Source organism: Zerene cesonia, chromosome 22 (genome assembly GCF_012273895.1).
Source record: "Zerene cesonia ecotype Mississippi chromosome 22, Zerene_cesonia_1.1, whole genome shotgun sequence".
Taxonomy (NCBI): domain Eukaryota; kingdom Metazoa; phylum Arthropoda; class Insecta; order Lepidoptera; family Pieridae; genus Zerene; species Zerene cesonia.
Genome location: NC_052123.1, coordinates 2,570,828 through 2,590,016, shown reverse-complemented (window position 1 = coordinate 2,590,016; position 19,189 = coordinate 2,570,828). Strand labels below are relative to the sequence as shown.

Sequence of the window (19,189 nt, the reverse complement as noted above, 5' to 3'; positions counted from 1 at the left end):
CATAAAATTATCGTTATTAAACCAAGAAACACGTTAAAACCCGTTAAAAGTGGTATAATAGATGCGAGTCGATGAAAATATTAGGGCCGGGTAATTGATAGGTAATTCATATTGAAACATGGATTCGAAGTGATTTTGAAGGTTTCAATAGCCTTTTATCGGTGACTTGCTTGGTAATAGAATGGAATAGATGAAATTTTGTTTAATATATAAATAGGTTTGAGAAAATATAGGGTAATGAAGCTATATTTAGACATAGGTCCACTATAAAGTCAATTCGGATTTTTAACACGCTTTTATTAGCTTCACTTGTATATTTATATGTTTATATACTTTACTTGTATATTTATATGTTTATATACTTTACTTGTATATTTATATGTTTAACTTTTAGCCTGGATTAATTCCTATTTTTAAAAGGCACATTAAATTCAATATTTGTATATCTTATTATCCTATGAAAATCGCTTGGAATAAATGTTTTTTTAAACGAACAAATATCCACACGTGTCGATTGTTCTCTCATTACGTTTCAAGTTTATTATGAACTAGTTTACCACCCGCGGCTTCGCACGCGTTCAATTTGGAGTGTTTTAATAGATATTATTATACATATAAACCTACCGATTGAATCGTTCTATGTGTTAAAAAAAATCATCAAAACCCATCGTGTAGTTTTTATGATCTAAGCATACACGCATAGAGACGCGGGTAGCGACTTTGCTATAGAATTTGCAGTGATACACCACAGACAATGACAATGATTCGTCGAAGTTAAACAAAACCTCCTTGCAGGACCGCCAAAGATACTGTCCAACGCAACGCAGTTCGGTTCCCAAGGTGATACAGTCAACATAGTCTGTGCTGCCTTCGCAGTACCCAAGATCGATAACATCGTGTGGACCTTTGAAGGCCGAGAAATCGACGGTGTGCATGACCAGGTTAGTAATTATCGTATGGAAACGCATTGTGTCATCATTTTGGACGAGACATGATGTTTCTGCGCATTACAATTACAATAAAAGGCTACTTGAAACTATTATATCTTAGGTATTCTTTTTAAATCTTCAAATAATAGTATTGTCATTTATTTAACGTCTTCAATAAAACAGTATCGTAGACTAAGACTTTAAGAAGTTTTTAAATTTGTCATTGATGTCAATTTTTATCTGGTGAAGTCGGTGTTATATTTTTCATCGCATATCTTGGTTAATAAAATAAATCAAGTGTAGATATGTATATATTGCAATATGTATGATTACAATATTCAGTTATTGTGATATTAATAGATTTTTAAGATAGGTTGACGACTGGCGTCAGAATGTATGATGATATCACATCGAATATCGATTGATTTCTATGTCCCAATGGGGACACGAATGTTTGCTTAAGTACAAAAACAAAATGATGTAATATGTAGGCACGGCTAATTACTATATCTATCAGCTAATTACTAGCTGCGCCCCGCAGTTTCACCCGCGTAAGTCCGTATCCCGTAGGAATATCGGGATAAAAAGTTGCCTATATGTTATTCCAGTTGTCCAGCTCTCTACGTACCAAATTTCATTGCAATCGGTTCAGTAGCTTTTGCGTGAAAGAGCAACAAACACACATACACACACACATCCTTACAAACTTTCGCATTTATAATATTAAAGTAAGTATGATATGATTATAAACAGGACTACGCGTTCCAAGAAGACCTCCAGCCTGGGGGCATCGTGAACTCCACGCTCATCATCAGGGAGAGCCAGGCGAAGCACTTTGGCTTGTATAGATGCAACGTCTCGAATGATTATGGCAGTGATACTCTGGACATTGTAGTTCGACCTAACAGTACGTATTGGTTTCATTGTTAGAGAATTAATAGAATGTAAATAATTTAGGATACAGTTTGTATGTGAGAGTCGAGCAAGCCTCATATCGACTTCAAAAAAAAAAAAATTGGGATTTTTGAATTTGTAATCACGCATATATTTCATGTTTGTAAACAAAAACCTCTTTGTTCGTGGAAATTTTGACAACTGCTTATGAATTGTATTTGTTCTTCTTCTACTTCTCTCTACTTCTATCTACTTCTAATATCAACGCGAAGCTCGACTATTCCTTCTCTTTTCAATAAGCCAATTCTGATAAAGACAGACTTAATATTTAAAAAATCTCCCAACGCCATATTTTAAATACATTTTTCCCGAATACATTTCCCCGAAATGTACGCAAAATCAACGTGATAATTGCAAAAAAATCCCTTCATTAAAAACACAACTTGCATTTTAGTGGAATTTAAATAGCCCGCAATTTTTCACGAAGTCGAAACCTCACAGATTCCCGTATGCTTAAAGCAATTGTGAATTACCCTCGGGTACCTACGCGAGAGGAAATCCTCGCATCGCCTTTATAAGCTTTTCTGTTCTGAGATAAAACGTTTCAAATTTATACATTTGTATGTGACTGAAAACTTTCAACTCGAACTGAGAGTTTGGAGTTGTCCGATTCGTGATTTGTTCATTTTTTTTAATTAATATAAACATACGTTGATATTACTGATGGTTGATTTTTTTTTTTTAGAATTTTCAACAAAGATTACATATTCTAATACTCTTTATTCTAAAATTGCTTATATATAATAACAAAATATGGTTCTTTACTTAAAGGAAATTATAACAATCACAAATATATTTGCACGGATTATAAAAATATTAAAGAAAAAATTTCATTAATAATAGTGATTACTTATTTTACTATTTTACTGTTATATTTAAACTGATTTAATGTTAACATGACTTATACATTTTTATACATTTTTTGATTACTGATAAGTAATGTATTTCAATCCACACACACACGATAAAATGTTTATTAATATAACTTCATTTGAATTCACTTTAGAAGCGACGACTAATAAGTAAAAACCGTCATAATAAACAGGCAAGTAACAATCTAAAATCCAAAGACAAAACGGAGGATTCTACGAAAATGTGAAACAAATAATTTACAAATGTTATTAAACTAGATACAACATAAAAATGCAAAAATACACCTAATTTTACTGCTATAGAGCCGCAATTGCAACAACAATCCTAATTTATACACTGACTAACCACCACAGCTCTCTGTTCGATTCTAATTTTATTTTATACAACCGTTATCCTCTCAATAAACAACATAAGAACTACCAATTTGGTGCAGTCCATTCGAATTTACACAACAATTTTGGCTAACCTTTTAATTTATTTTACTACTAGCTGCGCCCCGCGGTTTCGTCCGCATAATTCCGTATCCCGTAGGGATATCGGGATAAAAAGTTGCCTATATGTTATTCCATTTGTCCAGCTGTCGACGTACCAAATTTCATTGCAATCGGTTCAGTAGTCTTTGCGTGAAAGAGCAACAAACGCACACACATCCTTACAAACTTTCGCATTTATAATATTACTAGTAGGATTAGTAGGATTAATGCATAAAGCATTGTTTAGATAGCCTGCTATATCACTCATAAGTGTTGAAAGTCGCGTTTTGTACTTAATCTTTTATGGCTACCTTTATCTACATATTAAATGGTGCAAATTGAAATCAACAAAGCATTCTCTAAACCCAGATCCCTTCGCAGAATCCTTCCCCCTGCTGCTGATTCTGTTCGGAGTGACCTCCGGCACAATAATGGTGGCAGCGGTGATAATGCTGGTAATACTGTGCCAGAGGAAGCAGAGGAAGAACAAACAGCAGGTGACCGAGAAGCCGGACGTCACAGTGACGGCGGAGGAATTATACAAGGAGAACGACAGGAATTCAAATATAAGCGACCTGAAGTTGGAGCTGCGGCAGGCGAACGGGACATGTGACATTGTGAGCTTTGTTGCGTCTAATGTTTGTAGAATAATGTGACATTTTTGCTGGATTGAATTGCAACAAATTTTATATGTGGGATATTGTTTAGTTTTGTCAGTGTTGTTGATTATACAGGGTGTTTCTCAGGGTCAATTTCATAGGATAAATAGTATTAAATCACGTTCAAATGCGCAATGAATTCTTACTTTCTATCCAAATTAGAATCTTCTATGAAGTATAATAATATAGAGAAAATGCCAGTACTACGCCGTAACCCACGTATTTATATACCTTTTCTATACACTTCCGAAGGTTACCTCACAAGATGAGCCTTCACTGTACATATGTTAGCTAGCTCATTTAATAAGGAAGCTAACTAGCTATATATCATCTTGCTAAGACCAATAGGAGCGGAGCACCGATGAAGAATGTTTCAAAATCGGAATCTATTCCTATTGAGATTTTCAGCCAAATCGGTTTATGCGTTCTTGAGTTATAAATAGTGTAACTAACACCATTTTCTTGGTGTTAATTACACTATTTATAACTCACACTTGTAAGAGTTAGCCCAATGTAACTATTCCACTTAATCTCTTATAAACTTGTTGTGTATACCTGTTAAAGGTGTGCATTGAGAGCTTACTACCATAATGTATATAACTGATTTTACTAAACCTGATAGTAAAGATAAATAAATAAAATCAGGACTACTCCAACACGGGGTCTGACAGCACCCTCTGCTCGAACGCGAAGCTGGGTAGCGGCGCGCCGCTCGCCGGCTCGGCGCCGCTCGCGCAGACCTTCCCCTATCGATATAGCAACGATTATAGCGATCCAGCGTACGCGGATTATAAGGTGAGTTAAATGTATTAAAAAAAACATTTAATAAATAAATAAATGAATAAATAGCCTTTATTTCTCGCGTTTACATTATATTTATGCTAATTTTCTGGTTTAACATGTGTATGTATTTTTATTTTTTACTAATTAAGTTGATTTATTTATTTTCTTGTGTAGTATTTATATTTTATGCGAGAACCGCTCCTGCGGCAAAAACCTCCTCCAAACGTTTCCAAATTGTTCTGTCCTTAGCTATTCTGGACCACGATGTTTTAAAATTTTAATATAATTCGTTTATTACCTTAATATATATACATTACAAAGTATATATCGTATAAGGTTATTATATATATATATCGTATATAGTGTAAGGTTTGCAATCGACCTCACGCCTCTCCAAATATTCATGGGTGGTGGTAGCGCTTACCATCACATGACCCACCAGCTCCATTACCGGCGGTGATATAAAAAAAATTACTTGTTACAATGTCTGCCCGCGATGTACTCCTAAACTTCCCAAACGTTCTTAATCAAATTTGCTTCCCGTGTGCAGATTGATCCAACTTTAAAGATAGGAAGTAGGTATATATTGTTACAATTACGATAAATGACAAAATAGTACAAAGAGAATGAAGATACTTAAATTTTGATTTTATTAAAACTTTTTTTTTTAATTTTGATGATATTTTTATATTGTAGTAGTAAATTGAGTAATGAAAATACAAGAGGGAAAACAAAAAACAATTGTATGTTAATAAGTATATTTTTTTTATTTGGCTAAAGCGAAATAAAAAATATAAATCAGTAGTGTTGAAGTATACAATATAAATGTGTGTTTATGTTATCTTGAAAAGATTGTTGTTCACACAAACAAACCTTATACTACCAATTACTTTGTTAATAAACTATGAATATAATTAGAATCGCTTTACGTCGAGTAAATACAGTGTCTATCGATATATATATATATATATATATATATATATATATATATATGTGTGTGTGTGTTTCAAACAGATCTGTTACTAATTATTAAAAAAAAAAGCAATTTTTTTTGTATTTTTTATTACTTGTTTATTCCTTTTGTGTCAAGGTAAATGGATATTCGACGTACGTACATTACGGCCACGATTACACGCCGGGCTCTTTGAGAGTTCAGTCACCTACGATGGGCATCGATAAGCTGACACCGAATAGGTGAGTAATACAGGGTGTCCTATTTCCAGTGGACGTTGGTACTATTTCGTTAACCGCCTTCAAAAAGAGGAGGTGCTGAGGTAGTTTTTTTTTCTGTGTGACCTCAAAACCTTTTACTGGTTGAACCGATTTTGAGGTTTCTTTCTTATTTGAAAGCTGGCGCCTTGCGTGTAGTCCAATTTAAATTTGGCAGTTTTTTGTTAAAAATAATTATGGTTAAATTAAATTTCTTATTATAACTTACCTATTAATGGGTGTTTGATTTCTGTTTTAATTTTCTATGTAACAGCTTATTAGTATGACAATAAAACTTCGTGTCAAAACATAAAGAGTACATTATATATTTGTAAATTATTTGTTTCCCCTGTGAAAAGCCATCTTTCGAAGTTTCAAAAATTTTAAGTTAAAATTTCACGTACAGTTTCATTTCTCCCTGCCACTATTTTTCCTAACCAATACAACCTGGATACCTCTTCAAAACCAGGGTGAATAGGCACCTTCCTTGTAGACGTGCACCCACGTAGACCACATCTCCGCTTCCCATCAGGTGGGATTGTGGTCAAACGTCTACCTATCGATTATAAATAAAAAAACAGAGGGTATTGATGTAACTAATTATATCCTTTGTCCAAAACCACACATTAAATAGATTCTATTCGTACATTATATTGTATAGTTCGCGGATTGGCCTATTTTATTAAGTTCAAATTATACATGTTTTCACATTCAAATTACGCATGATGTATATACCATACCATACAAGACGTATTGTGTTCCATATCTTGGGGAGGTCGAGGTCCAGCAGTGGACTGAGACAGTCTTAAGTACTCACTTCATAATAAGTGTATACTCATACATTCATTGTACTGATTACGATGATATTAACAGCAGATCGATAAACGGCAGCCTGCCCAGGAGCATAGACACGTCGCTACAGCTGGCGGGCGGCGGCAGCCAGAGCAACTCGCTGCAACGAGCAAAGCGGCAGGGCAGCAATAGTGCGCTTAACAGCTTGGGCGTGCCGAGTACGGAAGGTGGGCTTATTTTGTTGTAGGATAAAGGGGATAAAGAAAGGAGTACACTGAGAATGGTGAGGATAAGGAAATGGCCGTCCAGCTCCCCTACTAAGTCACACAATATCAATCTCATGAGTGGGGGTGTGGTACCTTTCTCGGTGCGAGCTGATCCAAAGAAGAAGCCTATCATTCGTTGGAATAAAAAGCAGTAAGAAATTTTACAAGAACAACTTAATATATATATATAACAGGTGTTATGCAAGTAACAAAATTACCGACAGATTAATGAAACGCTATATAGTTTTGGGAGGGGGGGGGACTTGATTGTGATTTAGAGGTTATTATTATGATATTATTAAAGTTACTAAGATTATATTAAATATTATCGCTACAAGACTTAGTTTAAAACAACTATGACTTTTAATTATATTTAAAAACATACATGATTTCTTCAAACTTTTCCAGCTCGAAGGACCAAACTTAAAAATCGAATGTTATTAATTATCTTTTGTTTTGCAACAGGTAATCGGGTTGGCAACGGTGGCATAATACACGGTGTGGACGTGAGATACGCAGCCACATATGGGAATCCACATTTACGTAGTGGGATCGGTTTTACCGTGAACACAGCGAAGCCCGCGTCTACACCAGCACCGCCACCTTATTCTTCTGTTAGGAGTTCTGTTATTATACCCTCGGGTAAATTAATATTATTCATATAAGTAATAAATGAAAATTAAACAAATTTAATGATGTTTCTTGCGATTTTTGTTGGTTATTTTCAGAACATTTATTTTTATCTAATTTTATTTCTTAAAGGTTTTGCTCTTAACTAAAACTTGTTATTTAACGGCCTATCAATCTTATCATAAACAAAATATTTATGCACAAATTTCCATGGATAAACCACACAAATTAATAAAATAAAAACCTTATTCTAAATTTCTAAATAAAACATAACTTCGGGTAAGTAAATGTTATTTATATAAGTATTAATGAAAATTAAACATATTCAATAATGTAGCATCTTTGTTGCTTATTTCCTTTTAACTTTTATTTTTGTCTAATCTTATATTATATTCTAATTTTATTTCATAACGTTTTGCTCTACACTAAATTATTACACAAATTTCCATGAATAAAATACACAAATTAATAAAAAAAAACCTTATTCTAAATTTCCAATTAAAACATATCTTTCTTTAACAATTTCAATGTCACCAAAATTAAAAATATAAATTAATTTTGATATTGCCGTGTCTATACATTGTATGCGCTATACAGGTACATCGTCCCACTCTATAACATCGCCGACGAGCCTCGCCTCGCCGCAGTGCGCGACGAGCCCGATCACTAACTCTACTATGTCCACAGACAGCGCACAGCCCGTGAGTAACGTTATTGACACCGGTATTTCGTGTAATATAGTTATTCGGTATGGTTATTTGATTATTGCGTAATGTTATATTATGGGGATTAAAATTTCTTGTTAATTTTAATTGAAGTCTTGATCCATGTCGTTTAATTGAAGTGTTATTTTTACGTATATCATTTAAACGTTACTAATTATGTAATTTCATTGTATTTATTTCGTATCTATGCATAAATCAGTATGTATATATGCATATATTATTTTAAATAGTTTCATATACTCACAGTCGAGTTGTAAGATAAAATTTTTGTTGCGAAAACATCTTCATTACATTAAATAAACAATACTGTTTCCGACATAATTCATATTACGTTAAAATGCTCCATGTTACAGTGAGATAAAATTTAAAATAATATTTCACATTTTTCTCTTAGGTCGGAGTAGTGACATCGTCAACAACACCGCAATCTCCAAGCTCTCATTATATATTAGCACCAGCAACTCGAGCTTTGACTAATGCAAGCGTTACCAAGAAAGGTAAGATTTTATAATAATAAAGTTTATGGTGTACTATATTGTTTTCTTTTAAGTATATTAAAGGATTTGTAGTGTAAATGCGTTTAAAAATATGTTTTAATCCTAATAACTATAAGATAATTTAAATAAGATAATTTTATTGTGGGAGTCGAGCACGCTTCGGCACGAATTGAAATGTGAACGTGAAATAGCGGCATGCCACTGTGTTTCGTACGGTGAGTGGGGGAGCCGGAGGCCCGTTTCCTTTTCCTCACCCGTCCTAGTCCATTCCTTCTTTCCAGTCGTTAATCCTTTCCTTTCCCTTACCCCATAAAAGCGGGCAGCGCATTCACGGAGGTACTACTTTTGCGAATGTTTATGGGCGGTGGTGATCGCTTACCATCAGGCGAACCACCAGCTCAGCTGCCCGCTATGACATAAAAAAAAAGATAAATGGCTGGATATATATAAATAGGTATGGAAAAATATTGACTCTTTATTTTTTTTGTGTTATTTAAATGATTTTAGTCAGATTTAACTTTAACTGTTCACTCGTACTTAACTTTTTTTTAAATTCGAATTGCTTTATTATGTATATTTACTTTTTTTAAATAGAGAAAAAAAAAATTTCGTTTTCCTATTCTAAAATATTTTCCATTACAGGTAACGGTATCCAAACACCGCTCGCCACTCACGTATAACAGAATACCGGTATTCCGATAACGGAAAATACCGTTATTTAAGGATATAACGAAAAGTGATAACGAACTATGAAGTGATTTAGTGTTATTATGAAATAACGGACAGTTATTTGTAACTACGTTATGTATTAGGATGCATGAGTTATTTTCAAATGCAACGAAATTTGTAAAAGTTGTGTGGACATTTTTAAATAAACGGTTATTAAAAATCAATATGAAATACGCCAAACGGTTTGTTAAATAACTATATAAATAGATATAATTCTAATGTGTTTTTGTTGTTAACAGCAGCACTTTTGTATAATATTTTAGTTATTTCAATAATATATTAATAATTGTTGTACTATTTCGAATAGTTAACTAAATTTATCTGAACTTTAGTCAATTTCAAGACATCCGACTGAGACTGGTCTATTATATTATTATATTGTATAAAATGTAAATAATTATGTATAGATAACTTCTTGGCTTCACTATATAGGTTCAACCGACTTCGAAAAAAGCAGTTTTTTCGGTTACCTCAGTACTAGTGACTGGGTGAAACAATTTTGATTTTTCTTTTTTATTTGAATGCTGGTGCCACACACGTGGTCTTGTAAATAAAGTCTATTTCATTTTCTTCAAAAAATATCTTTTTATTATGTTTATTATTTCCTTTTCGCCAGATTTTCAATATCATGTAGATTTTTTTTGTTATTAATTGTGTTTTTTTGACGCTACAATATAAATAATTTTGTTTATCGAGTTATATTTAGGCCTATATAGTACGTAAATAGATTTCTTTTAGATCTGTTAATAAAAAACCATTGAAGTGAAGCCAAACTATGACTGTTGCACTAATTATGGCCTTTCCATTTGAAATCTAGATAAGTTAAGTCTTACGTACACTAGTGCATTCTTTAAGTTCAAAGAATCGGACATCTTGAGATAATTTATCTCAAGTCTTATATCATAGTCTTGAAATGTATTATTATTAAATAATATATATTGTTTTATTTATGTAGTGCTTAAGATTTATTTTAATGCCTAGAACCCAGCGAGCATTGACTATGTCCTAAATTCAAGCTTTAAGGTTATATAGTGCCATTCATATCATGGACATATCTTATAACTGGATCTTGGTATGGAAAAAAATTAATATATTTTGCATTAGATAAATTTTACGTAATAAATAATGCAAATATGAGTCAGTGAAATTAATTTATATTTTAATAGTGTATTATTTAATAGACATTTCAAATTAACGGACTTTTCACTGTTCACATATCATGTTATATCAAAATGTCTATGCTCAAAATGATGCAATGCAGCTCTAGATCAATTTCACCTCAATTTCGCTCTAAGACTGACTAGTGTAAATTTTCTTTGTTTCGATCATTTGTAATGCACTAAACATCATTAAAAATAGTAAATTGATTAAATCTAGACATTAACCGTCCTCTTTCTTATGTCAAACTGACATATTCAATTAAAAAAGTAGGTAAAGTACGAGTGGGAGTAGGACTCGCGACGCTAAAGGGCACCTGCAAAAAATTGGTCACCCATCCAATTTGTGACCGTGCCAACCGTTGCTTAACCTAGTTTTTTACAATTTGTTCTTATTGCGGCAACACGTCTCCGAAAATATGAACTACATCACGGTTCTTGAGATACATCCTGCTGACAGACAGACTGACGAACAGACAGCGAAGTAATAGGGTTTACCTCTTTCTGAAAAGCCGGAAGCATCTTCACAAGGTCAAAAAATCTTCTCTTATGAAGGCTAATGGATGGTGGTATTAGGCGGTGGTACTGGGCGACCCACATGTTTGTTTACCCGCTTTAAAAAAAAGCGTCCCGTTTTGCCCTTTTGGGCAACACTAAAATCGAATAAAACATGACAACGCTGACGTCAGCATTGTGAACTTCTAAGCTATTGTTAAATGACCTAAATAAAGCATTTCCACCGCTGACCTACACGGTAACTAATTTCAGAATTCATTTAGGCATTTAGCGTCATATTCTCAGATTTTTGCGTTCCCAGTCTTTCATATAAACACATGCCATTGTTAAGATATTAAGGCAATATTCATAGAACTGATATTAGTATAGGCCCATTGAAATATGAAAATTTAGAAACAAACATAAGTTTATGAAACAATGGTTATATACTAAAATGGTCCCTATTGAAGTTGGCTATTGATCCAAATCAAATATAGCTCATTAAAATTAACGATTTTGGGTCTGACGAGTCATTGAGGTCAGTTTGTTGCCGTATCTATATATTATTAATTGGGTAGGTACTGGTATATATATTGTGGAGATATGGTAATATTTAGAACAGAAAAATTCGATTGACCTTATACAGGATTCTGTCGATTGCGTGTTTCCTTTTACCCGACTGAGTGCAGAAGGGTAATGTTTTTCGAGCGTATGCATGTATTGGACTATGTCATTTCGGCACGCCCTACTGCCCGAACGGCTGGACGGATTTTGACATGTGGTGTTGTGCGTTGTAATTAACAGAATTGTGATAGTGATATAAGAATATATCAATATTGCTCTTACAAATAAAAAGGGGGGAGTGGGGTGCTTATCCTATCAATAACAACACTTTACAGCGAGCGTGGTCACGGTGAGAGAGTCGTAAACATCGTAATAATATCATGAATAAATCGCGTTTAAAATCCATTTAAAAGTCATAAAAGTTATTAGTTATTATTTCATAATGAGTACTATATCCTCGCAAGCGATAATTTCGGCAATAATGAATCAATATTGTCAAATTTGATATTAAAATTAAATGACTACAATAAAGTAAAACATTTCACCACCAGTTTATATACAGCACACCGATACCACTTAGCTGTTGTTTATATCACTGAAACACAAAAAACAACTTTGTTCATGAGAATGAATTCTATTGGTTGATTTCTTTTTCATCCGCATGTTAATACAGTTTTATACGTTGACAGACAATGTGTGTTAATTGATTTTCTTTCTAAGTTTTGTTCCTTGGATTATGAAATAATAAAAAAACTTGAGAGGTGTCAAGGGACACCCGGATGGAACGAAGGTCCTTTCGATTAATTAGTGAAGGAATGTATTTTTTTTTTTTTAAGTTATAATATTTTTTTTTAAACAAATAGTTTGTTATATAAACTTAATCAGTAGAAGTATCTGGCTTGCTTTCTATACGAGAGAGAGAGAGACAGACAGAGAAACATGCGACGCCGCAAAGCTTACAATAGCGAAAAGTGTCGTGACAACTTTTCGTAAGAATTTTTTTTCGTCTAGCCCCCTTTCACAACGCGCGATAAGGAACTTCGTTCCAAAATCTTATTTTCTTTTTTACATAATTTCATTTAGATTAGATATACATACAGCGGTGTTTATTCGCTGTGACATTTTTAAAAGTTATTTGATGGAAAATTATACATAATTAATAACAAAATGTATGAACTATAATGGATGAACCCCAGATTTAATTTTTATCGATAAATTCTATTGTCAATTACGTTAATTTCAATTATGAATTAGTCAATTGTAAATTTGTCTGCTTTTAATAATTTTAATTGATTATATAGTGTTTATAAGCGTTTATAATATGTTATGATTTTTATCGTATTGCCTTATTTGTTTTATATATATTTTGTATATCAATAAAAAATCATTATAATATTAAATAAATATTCAGGTTTAATGAAATTTTTGTGAATACCAAGTTAACAATATTGTTAAATTAAATAGACGATTTAAAAACATTTTATGTACACAAATTCGCCTATTGCATATTATGTTCACAGAGTTATCTAAGCATTTGTTTTAGAAAGGCTTAATATATTGCTTATGGTTTAGATAATTAATTGTAATACTTGCTTCTATTTAATAAGTATCATTACGATTTAATCTCATCAGTTTTAGTTTAGCAAAATATATGTAATAATTGCAAATTATCATGTTATATAATGTTAATTAAATATGTAATATCAATTAGTATAATTCAAAATTGGTGTATCAAAATAAACTCTACTATATAAAATATGATATATTAACAGTAATTTTATTTTGTATAATATTATGGTGAATTCTATATTCTTCTCGATTGTTAATAATATCATATTTTATAGAAATAATTATTTTTTCTGTGATAATTAGAGTAAAATGTAAATATATCGCTATCGGAGATTTGTTATATTTGAAGTTAAGACCACTGGATGAAAGCTGTCGGTATGCGCCTAATGTAAACTTAACGAATGTGAAATAATTTAAATATTATTTATAACATAATTAAAATATTTATCCTAACTAACTTTTTTCGGTTACAGAAAACACGTTGACTAGAATCGATATATGAATGCAATTCTAACAGTTATCGTAAAACATTTTGTTGAAAGCTGTTGAAATTTGTGCTTGTTTCTACGCGCAAATCTCAAGAACTACTCGACCGATTTCGTATTCATTCACCGTTAGATATCGACGTGATTTATGAACTTTATAGACGATATATAAACCACGAGTATAGTCGGGGCATATCGTTAGTTTTAATAGAATTGAAGGTTTATTTTACTTGCTACACGTATGATATGATCAAAGGCGAATTATTATACTGGTTACTTTAAAATGTGAATGAGCTTATGAATTTTGTTGCTATAAGAGACTAACTCGAGAATGGGACATACAACATACATTCATCTCTGTCCCTCAAAGCTATTAAATATATTATAAACACGTCATAATCGAGCTGTCGGTCAGTGGCCAAAACACATTGAATATAACTTCCTAAAGCTTTTTGTGAAATAGTCTAGCGTTGTAGATATAAATGAGTAAACGAATGTTGAATTTTCAAATTAAGTTAGTGAAATTGTACAAAATACTTTTCTAAATAAATGAAACTTTGGCCTATGTAAATGAGATTTAATTTCACCCGTTCCGTAGAAAATTTAATGGATAAGGTTACACAAACAAAAACAAATTCTGTTTACTTTGCATTTAGCTTCGACAATTAATGTATTGTTTATTTTTGCTAATCATTTTGACGCCTTTTAACTCTCCACAAAGGGGAATGAGTTTTCGTAATTAGTTAATTTGATTATTTGAATGCGAAAATGATGATATGCAAAGGTTATAACCACATTTGTCTTGTTTATCACGTAAGGTAAAATACAAAAAAAGCTTATGGTAAGGAACTAACCTAACATTATTATATTTAAATTGAAGGTACACTTACTTGTAAATCTCATAGGATATATATTTACAAAACTAAAGAGACTTTTTTTTAACGAATCCACAGCACATATTATTCACAACAAACTTGCAAATTTAAGTTTATATTAGTAGGTATAGATTAAAATATGCCTACATATTGAAATCCACATAGGTACGTTACTTAGAAAGATTATAATTTTACTTGCTTTAACAGTTTACTTGTAATAAGACATACATGTCTCATACACGTATACGTGTATTATTTTATTATCATATTTTAAAATGTTACGTAAAAATTTGATATTGGATCAAATTTGTAACTTATATTAATACTAGCTGCGCCCCGCAGTTTTACCCGATTAAGTCCGTATCCCGTAGAAATATCGGGATAAAAAGTTGCCTACATGTTATTCCAGTTGTCCAGCTGTCTACGTACCAAATTTCATTGCAATCGGTTCAGCAGTTTTTGTGTAAAAGAGTAATAAACACACACATCCTTACAAACTTTCGCATTTATAATATTAGTAAGAGTTGGATAATATTGTAAACAGCTATTTAATATATACAATTCCTCATTAAGACAACTTGAATATCCGATATTAATTGTATGGGTCTCTCTGAATCAAATTCACAGATAACTAAGCCATATCACACGATAGGCGGGAAATGCACAGACTACCAACGTCCACAGATAATAATCTAGCTTTGTTATGTCAAATCAAATCCAATTAATCTAGACTCTCGGGCCGTATCTATGACAAGTGTAACAACTCAATGGCTTTGTATGACACATTGATGCATAATTCGATTCAACGAAACAAATATTAGGTACGTCGTTATTGTTAATTGGGATGGCGTTGGGAGTTTAATATGGCTGTGTATTTGGGGCCTTATTATTGGGTATTTTTGTATTTATTGTGTCAATGAGTATGTGTTATAAAAACTTATTATACATTACGATGGACAAAAATCTTATAGTCTTACTAGCCCCGGGGTTTCACCCGTGTAAGTCTGTATCCCGTAAGACTATTGGGATAAGAATTTGCCTATGTGTTATTCCGGTTGTCCTGCTATATAGGTATCAAATTTCATTGCGATCGGTTCAGTAGTTTTTGTGTGAAAGAGTAACAAACACACACATCCTTACAAACTTTCGCATTTATAATATTAGTAGGATAGGATATGATAGGATATGACCAGTCATAAGCCTACTAAGATATAAGAAATTAAGTTCAACCTTCTATAAATTCACCTTCAAATAAAATCCATTTATACTAATGATAAAACTGAAGTTTGTTGTTCTGAACCTATTTCAAAAATTATTTCTCTTAAATAATTTAATTCTCTAAAGTAATAATGAGTACATTTTATTTCAACAATAAATCAAGGGCGAGACTGGTGCCTAAACTAGACAATCTAAATTATTATTTCGCAGAACAATAATTTACCATCAACGGATTTAAAAATAATTCATATGACGCAAATAAAAGTTACTTCGAGTTACTAACCTGCATTTGACATAATGATTTTCTATTTCCGACCCTTCCATTTACAGAGCGTCAAATGCGCGATGTATATCGCTGAATGCCGGTCTATTATATTGAATGAAGGAAATAGCTGGACTATAATAATGTGAATAGTTCAAACACATAAACGCTATAATTTCTAACGCTCATTCGCTTTTCTTTATCGCCTTTGTTTTAGTTTTTAACGGTATCAGCTCAAATAAATCTTGGATAGGTTGATTTATTATCTGTATTTATATTAATGTCGTAAATGGATACCATTCTTAATGGGTTATGTTACGGTTAACATATTAGATGTGAACCGCGTAATTGCCTGTAAAGAAAGTTAGTTAAACATAAATTACACCACAACAATTTATTACAATCAGCGGCCTTATCACTGTGCAGTGATCTCTACCAGGCAACCGCGGGAGGAAGGTAAAGGAAGCGAAATATGAATAAAATTTTCGTTATTTTTTATTTGAACAGACTATCAAACAGAGTAATGTAAACAGAATGAAATAAGCAGATATTTTAACAACAAATTTGTTTATTTATCTAAACATATTAAAACTACAGTACCTACATAAAGCTGAAGAGTTTACTTGAACGCGTTAATCTCGGGAAGTTATGCATCTAGTTCAAAAATTCATTCATCGTTGTGAGTGCTATAGGGTATATATGTATTATGTACGAAGCCGGGAGCGCTAGTCAATATAATTATTCATTCAAATAGTTAGTTAATTGATCAAATTGCAATCAAAATGCCGAAATCAAATGAACACAAATTATATACTGGCGATATTATATACATAAGAAAAAATCAGTTTAAATAAAAAAAATAACTGATCATGTATGAAGTTTTATGAAATTTAACTTAAATATATGCTCATATTTTATTATATTAAAATTATATCGTTACGCTCATATTTTATTATATTAAAATTATATATTACCTACGTAACCGTTAGCTATGTCCAAAAACATTTATTTTAATACACTGAATATGTGAAAAAAAAACATCCAACAATACATCCATTCACGTGAGGGATACCGCACCGTAGCGATACCGAAAAAAGTATCATGAAGCATACGAAATTGGGGCTTTGTTTAGCCTTTATCTTCAATACAATATCGCTAGCAATATTGCTCAAGGGGAATTCATCTCTATATCTTTGCACATAAAGTCCACATTGCGGTACACGCGGCGGTTGTAACAAACAATATGGCCGCCAGACGAACGCGTAAACTTCTTTACGTTCATATACAGTGCCCATAAAGATGGTACGTGATATTTTTGACAACCGCGTGGACTTTTGCCGAAATGAACACTGGCTTGCAATTGTTTCTTAAGTTCCAATAAAATGAACAGTGCCAATTGGCTCTTTGGTATTGGGTGTAACGTTTTTTCATTGATATTGCGATAGAGGTTATTGAATTGTTTTATCTAGGATAAGAATTATCTGAGATATATTTATGGGATGAGATGTATAGATACGAATATATACCTAATATCATTGATATGTTATTTCATGAGTGGCGTGTTTAGTAATGACGTCATGGTAATCGTATTATTCAGTATACGGACGGACAGAGTTATATTCGGTATAAGATATTAATATTATAACAAATAACTCCATTCGTTTGTGTCTTATTTACGCCTATATCACTGTACCGATAAATATGTAGTTTGAGGACGTAGGGCGATTTTTATCCCACGATTTTATCTATCTTTGTGCATACTACGTGGGCGAATCAGTACAGGGAGTTCTCCATCCAGTCAGCGTAGACCAGAAAGTTGTATAAATGCCTTGTACCGAAAACATTTCACTTGCGGGATTCAGAAACGTGTCGCTATGAAGCAAAGCTTGTAACTTTGTATGTTTGTTAGGGCTAATTATCGGTACGTGGATGAATTCTACGGAACTGGACTGACACAGCGGAGTCTGACATAATACAGGGCTCCAACCACTTAAAAAAACGTATAATATCCGAAAATATCGTTCTGTTCAAGCAAGTTATTTTTCAAGTAAATAATAAATAATAGTTTAAAAAAACTAAAAAAAACACACTTTAACAGAAATCATATTTTGCAAATTGAAAAATGGAATAATTTTATCAAATTAGTGTATTGTCATCGGTCCTCAATAAATCTACAAAGTTTGAACGAAATCTGGCCGTTTAAACTTCAAAATCGCGCCCAAAGAAGTCTGTTACAAACAAACATACAGGTGAAGCTAATAAAAAGCGTGTAAAAATACTAGGCGGCTACTTTGAATTCATTTAAAATATCGACTCATTTCCAAAATCTTTGAATAAAACCCGTACCCGGTAGCATAATATCTCGCTCCTCGTGAGAAAATGTTTTCAATCACAAAAACATAAAATTGAAACCGCCGAATAACAATGCGTATTAAATAAACATCACCCATAAACGTCTCTGAGTAAGCAATCGTAAATTTTTCACCATTTTTCACAAGCACTAAACAATACAAAACGGATGCTTTTATAGCAGTTTTTAAAGTCTATTTAAAATTTATGTGCTTCCCGTTTTTTATTGATATTATCTGAATTGTATTTTCGTTTGAAAACTTCGCTCTGCAAACACAATGTTGGGACTGCGAATTTAAAAATGAAACTCATAAAACGCTATATGGCGAGGTATTAAATATTTAGACAATTTCTATCGGTTTATTTGTTTTGTAGTCAAGTTTTATTCGGGAATTCGCGATAGTTTTACCGGTTTTTTCTTCTAAATGGTTTTTAACGTGTTTCGCTGTTATTATTTTCGGAAAGCTTTCATTATGTTTGATGGGAAAATCCATCAGCAAAACGTTAGTGTGCCAATGTTTTATTGAAATCATGATGAAACTATTTTGACAGATGAAAGTTATTCCTTCATTGCAATAGCGTATAATACGCTATTTTTTCGTTAATAACGCTTTTTTAATTACTTCTGTATAATAAAAAATGCGATGCTTGTTTATCAACAGACATCCCAAAAACGAAATACATATATAGGGTAGT

General features: G+C 32.4%; 1 protein-coding gene across 2 annotated transcripts in view; it reads left to right on the top strand.

Moving 5' to 3' along the window:
• The window catches only part of LOC119836000 (irregular chiasm C-roughest protein-like), a 97,433-nt gene extending 85,015 nt beyond the window's left edge, over window positions 1–12,418 (top strand). Inside the window, exons 13-22 of one of the 2 annotated variants that reach the window (XM_038361159.1) lie at window positions 796–941; window positions 1,683–1,836; window positions 3,611–3,846; window positions 4,534–4,683; window positions 5,762–5,865; window positions 6,757–6,899; window positions 7,404–7,580; window positions 8,166–8,269; window positions 8,688–8,790; window positions 9,433–12,418. In XM_038361159.1, coding sequence (XP_038217087.1) covers window positions 796–941; window positions 1,683–1,836; window positions 3,611–3,846; window positions 4,534–4,683; window positions 5,762–5,865; window positions 6,757–6,899; window positions 7,404–7,580; window positions 8,166–8,269; window positions 8,688–8,790; window positions 9,433–9,470 — 1,355 coding nt within the window. In that variant the 3' untranslated portion in view covers window positions 9,471–12,418. Of the gene's footprint in view, window positions 1–795; window positions 942–1,682; window positions 1,837–3,610; window positions 3,847–4,533; window positions 4,684–5,761; window positions 5,866–6,753; window positions 6,900–7,403; window positions 7,581–8,165; window positions 8,270–8,687; window positions 8,791–9,432 lie in introns of both variants that reach the window. The other variant, XM_038361158.1, reaches the window with a different exon arrangement.
• Window positions 12,419–19,189: the final 6,771 nt, after the last annotated feature.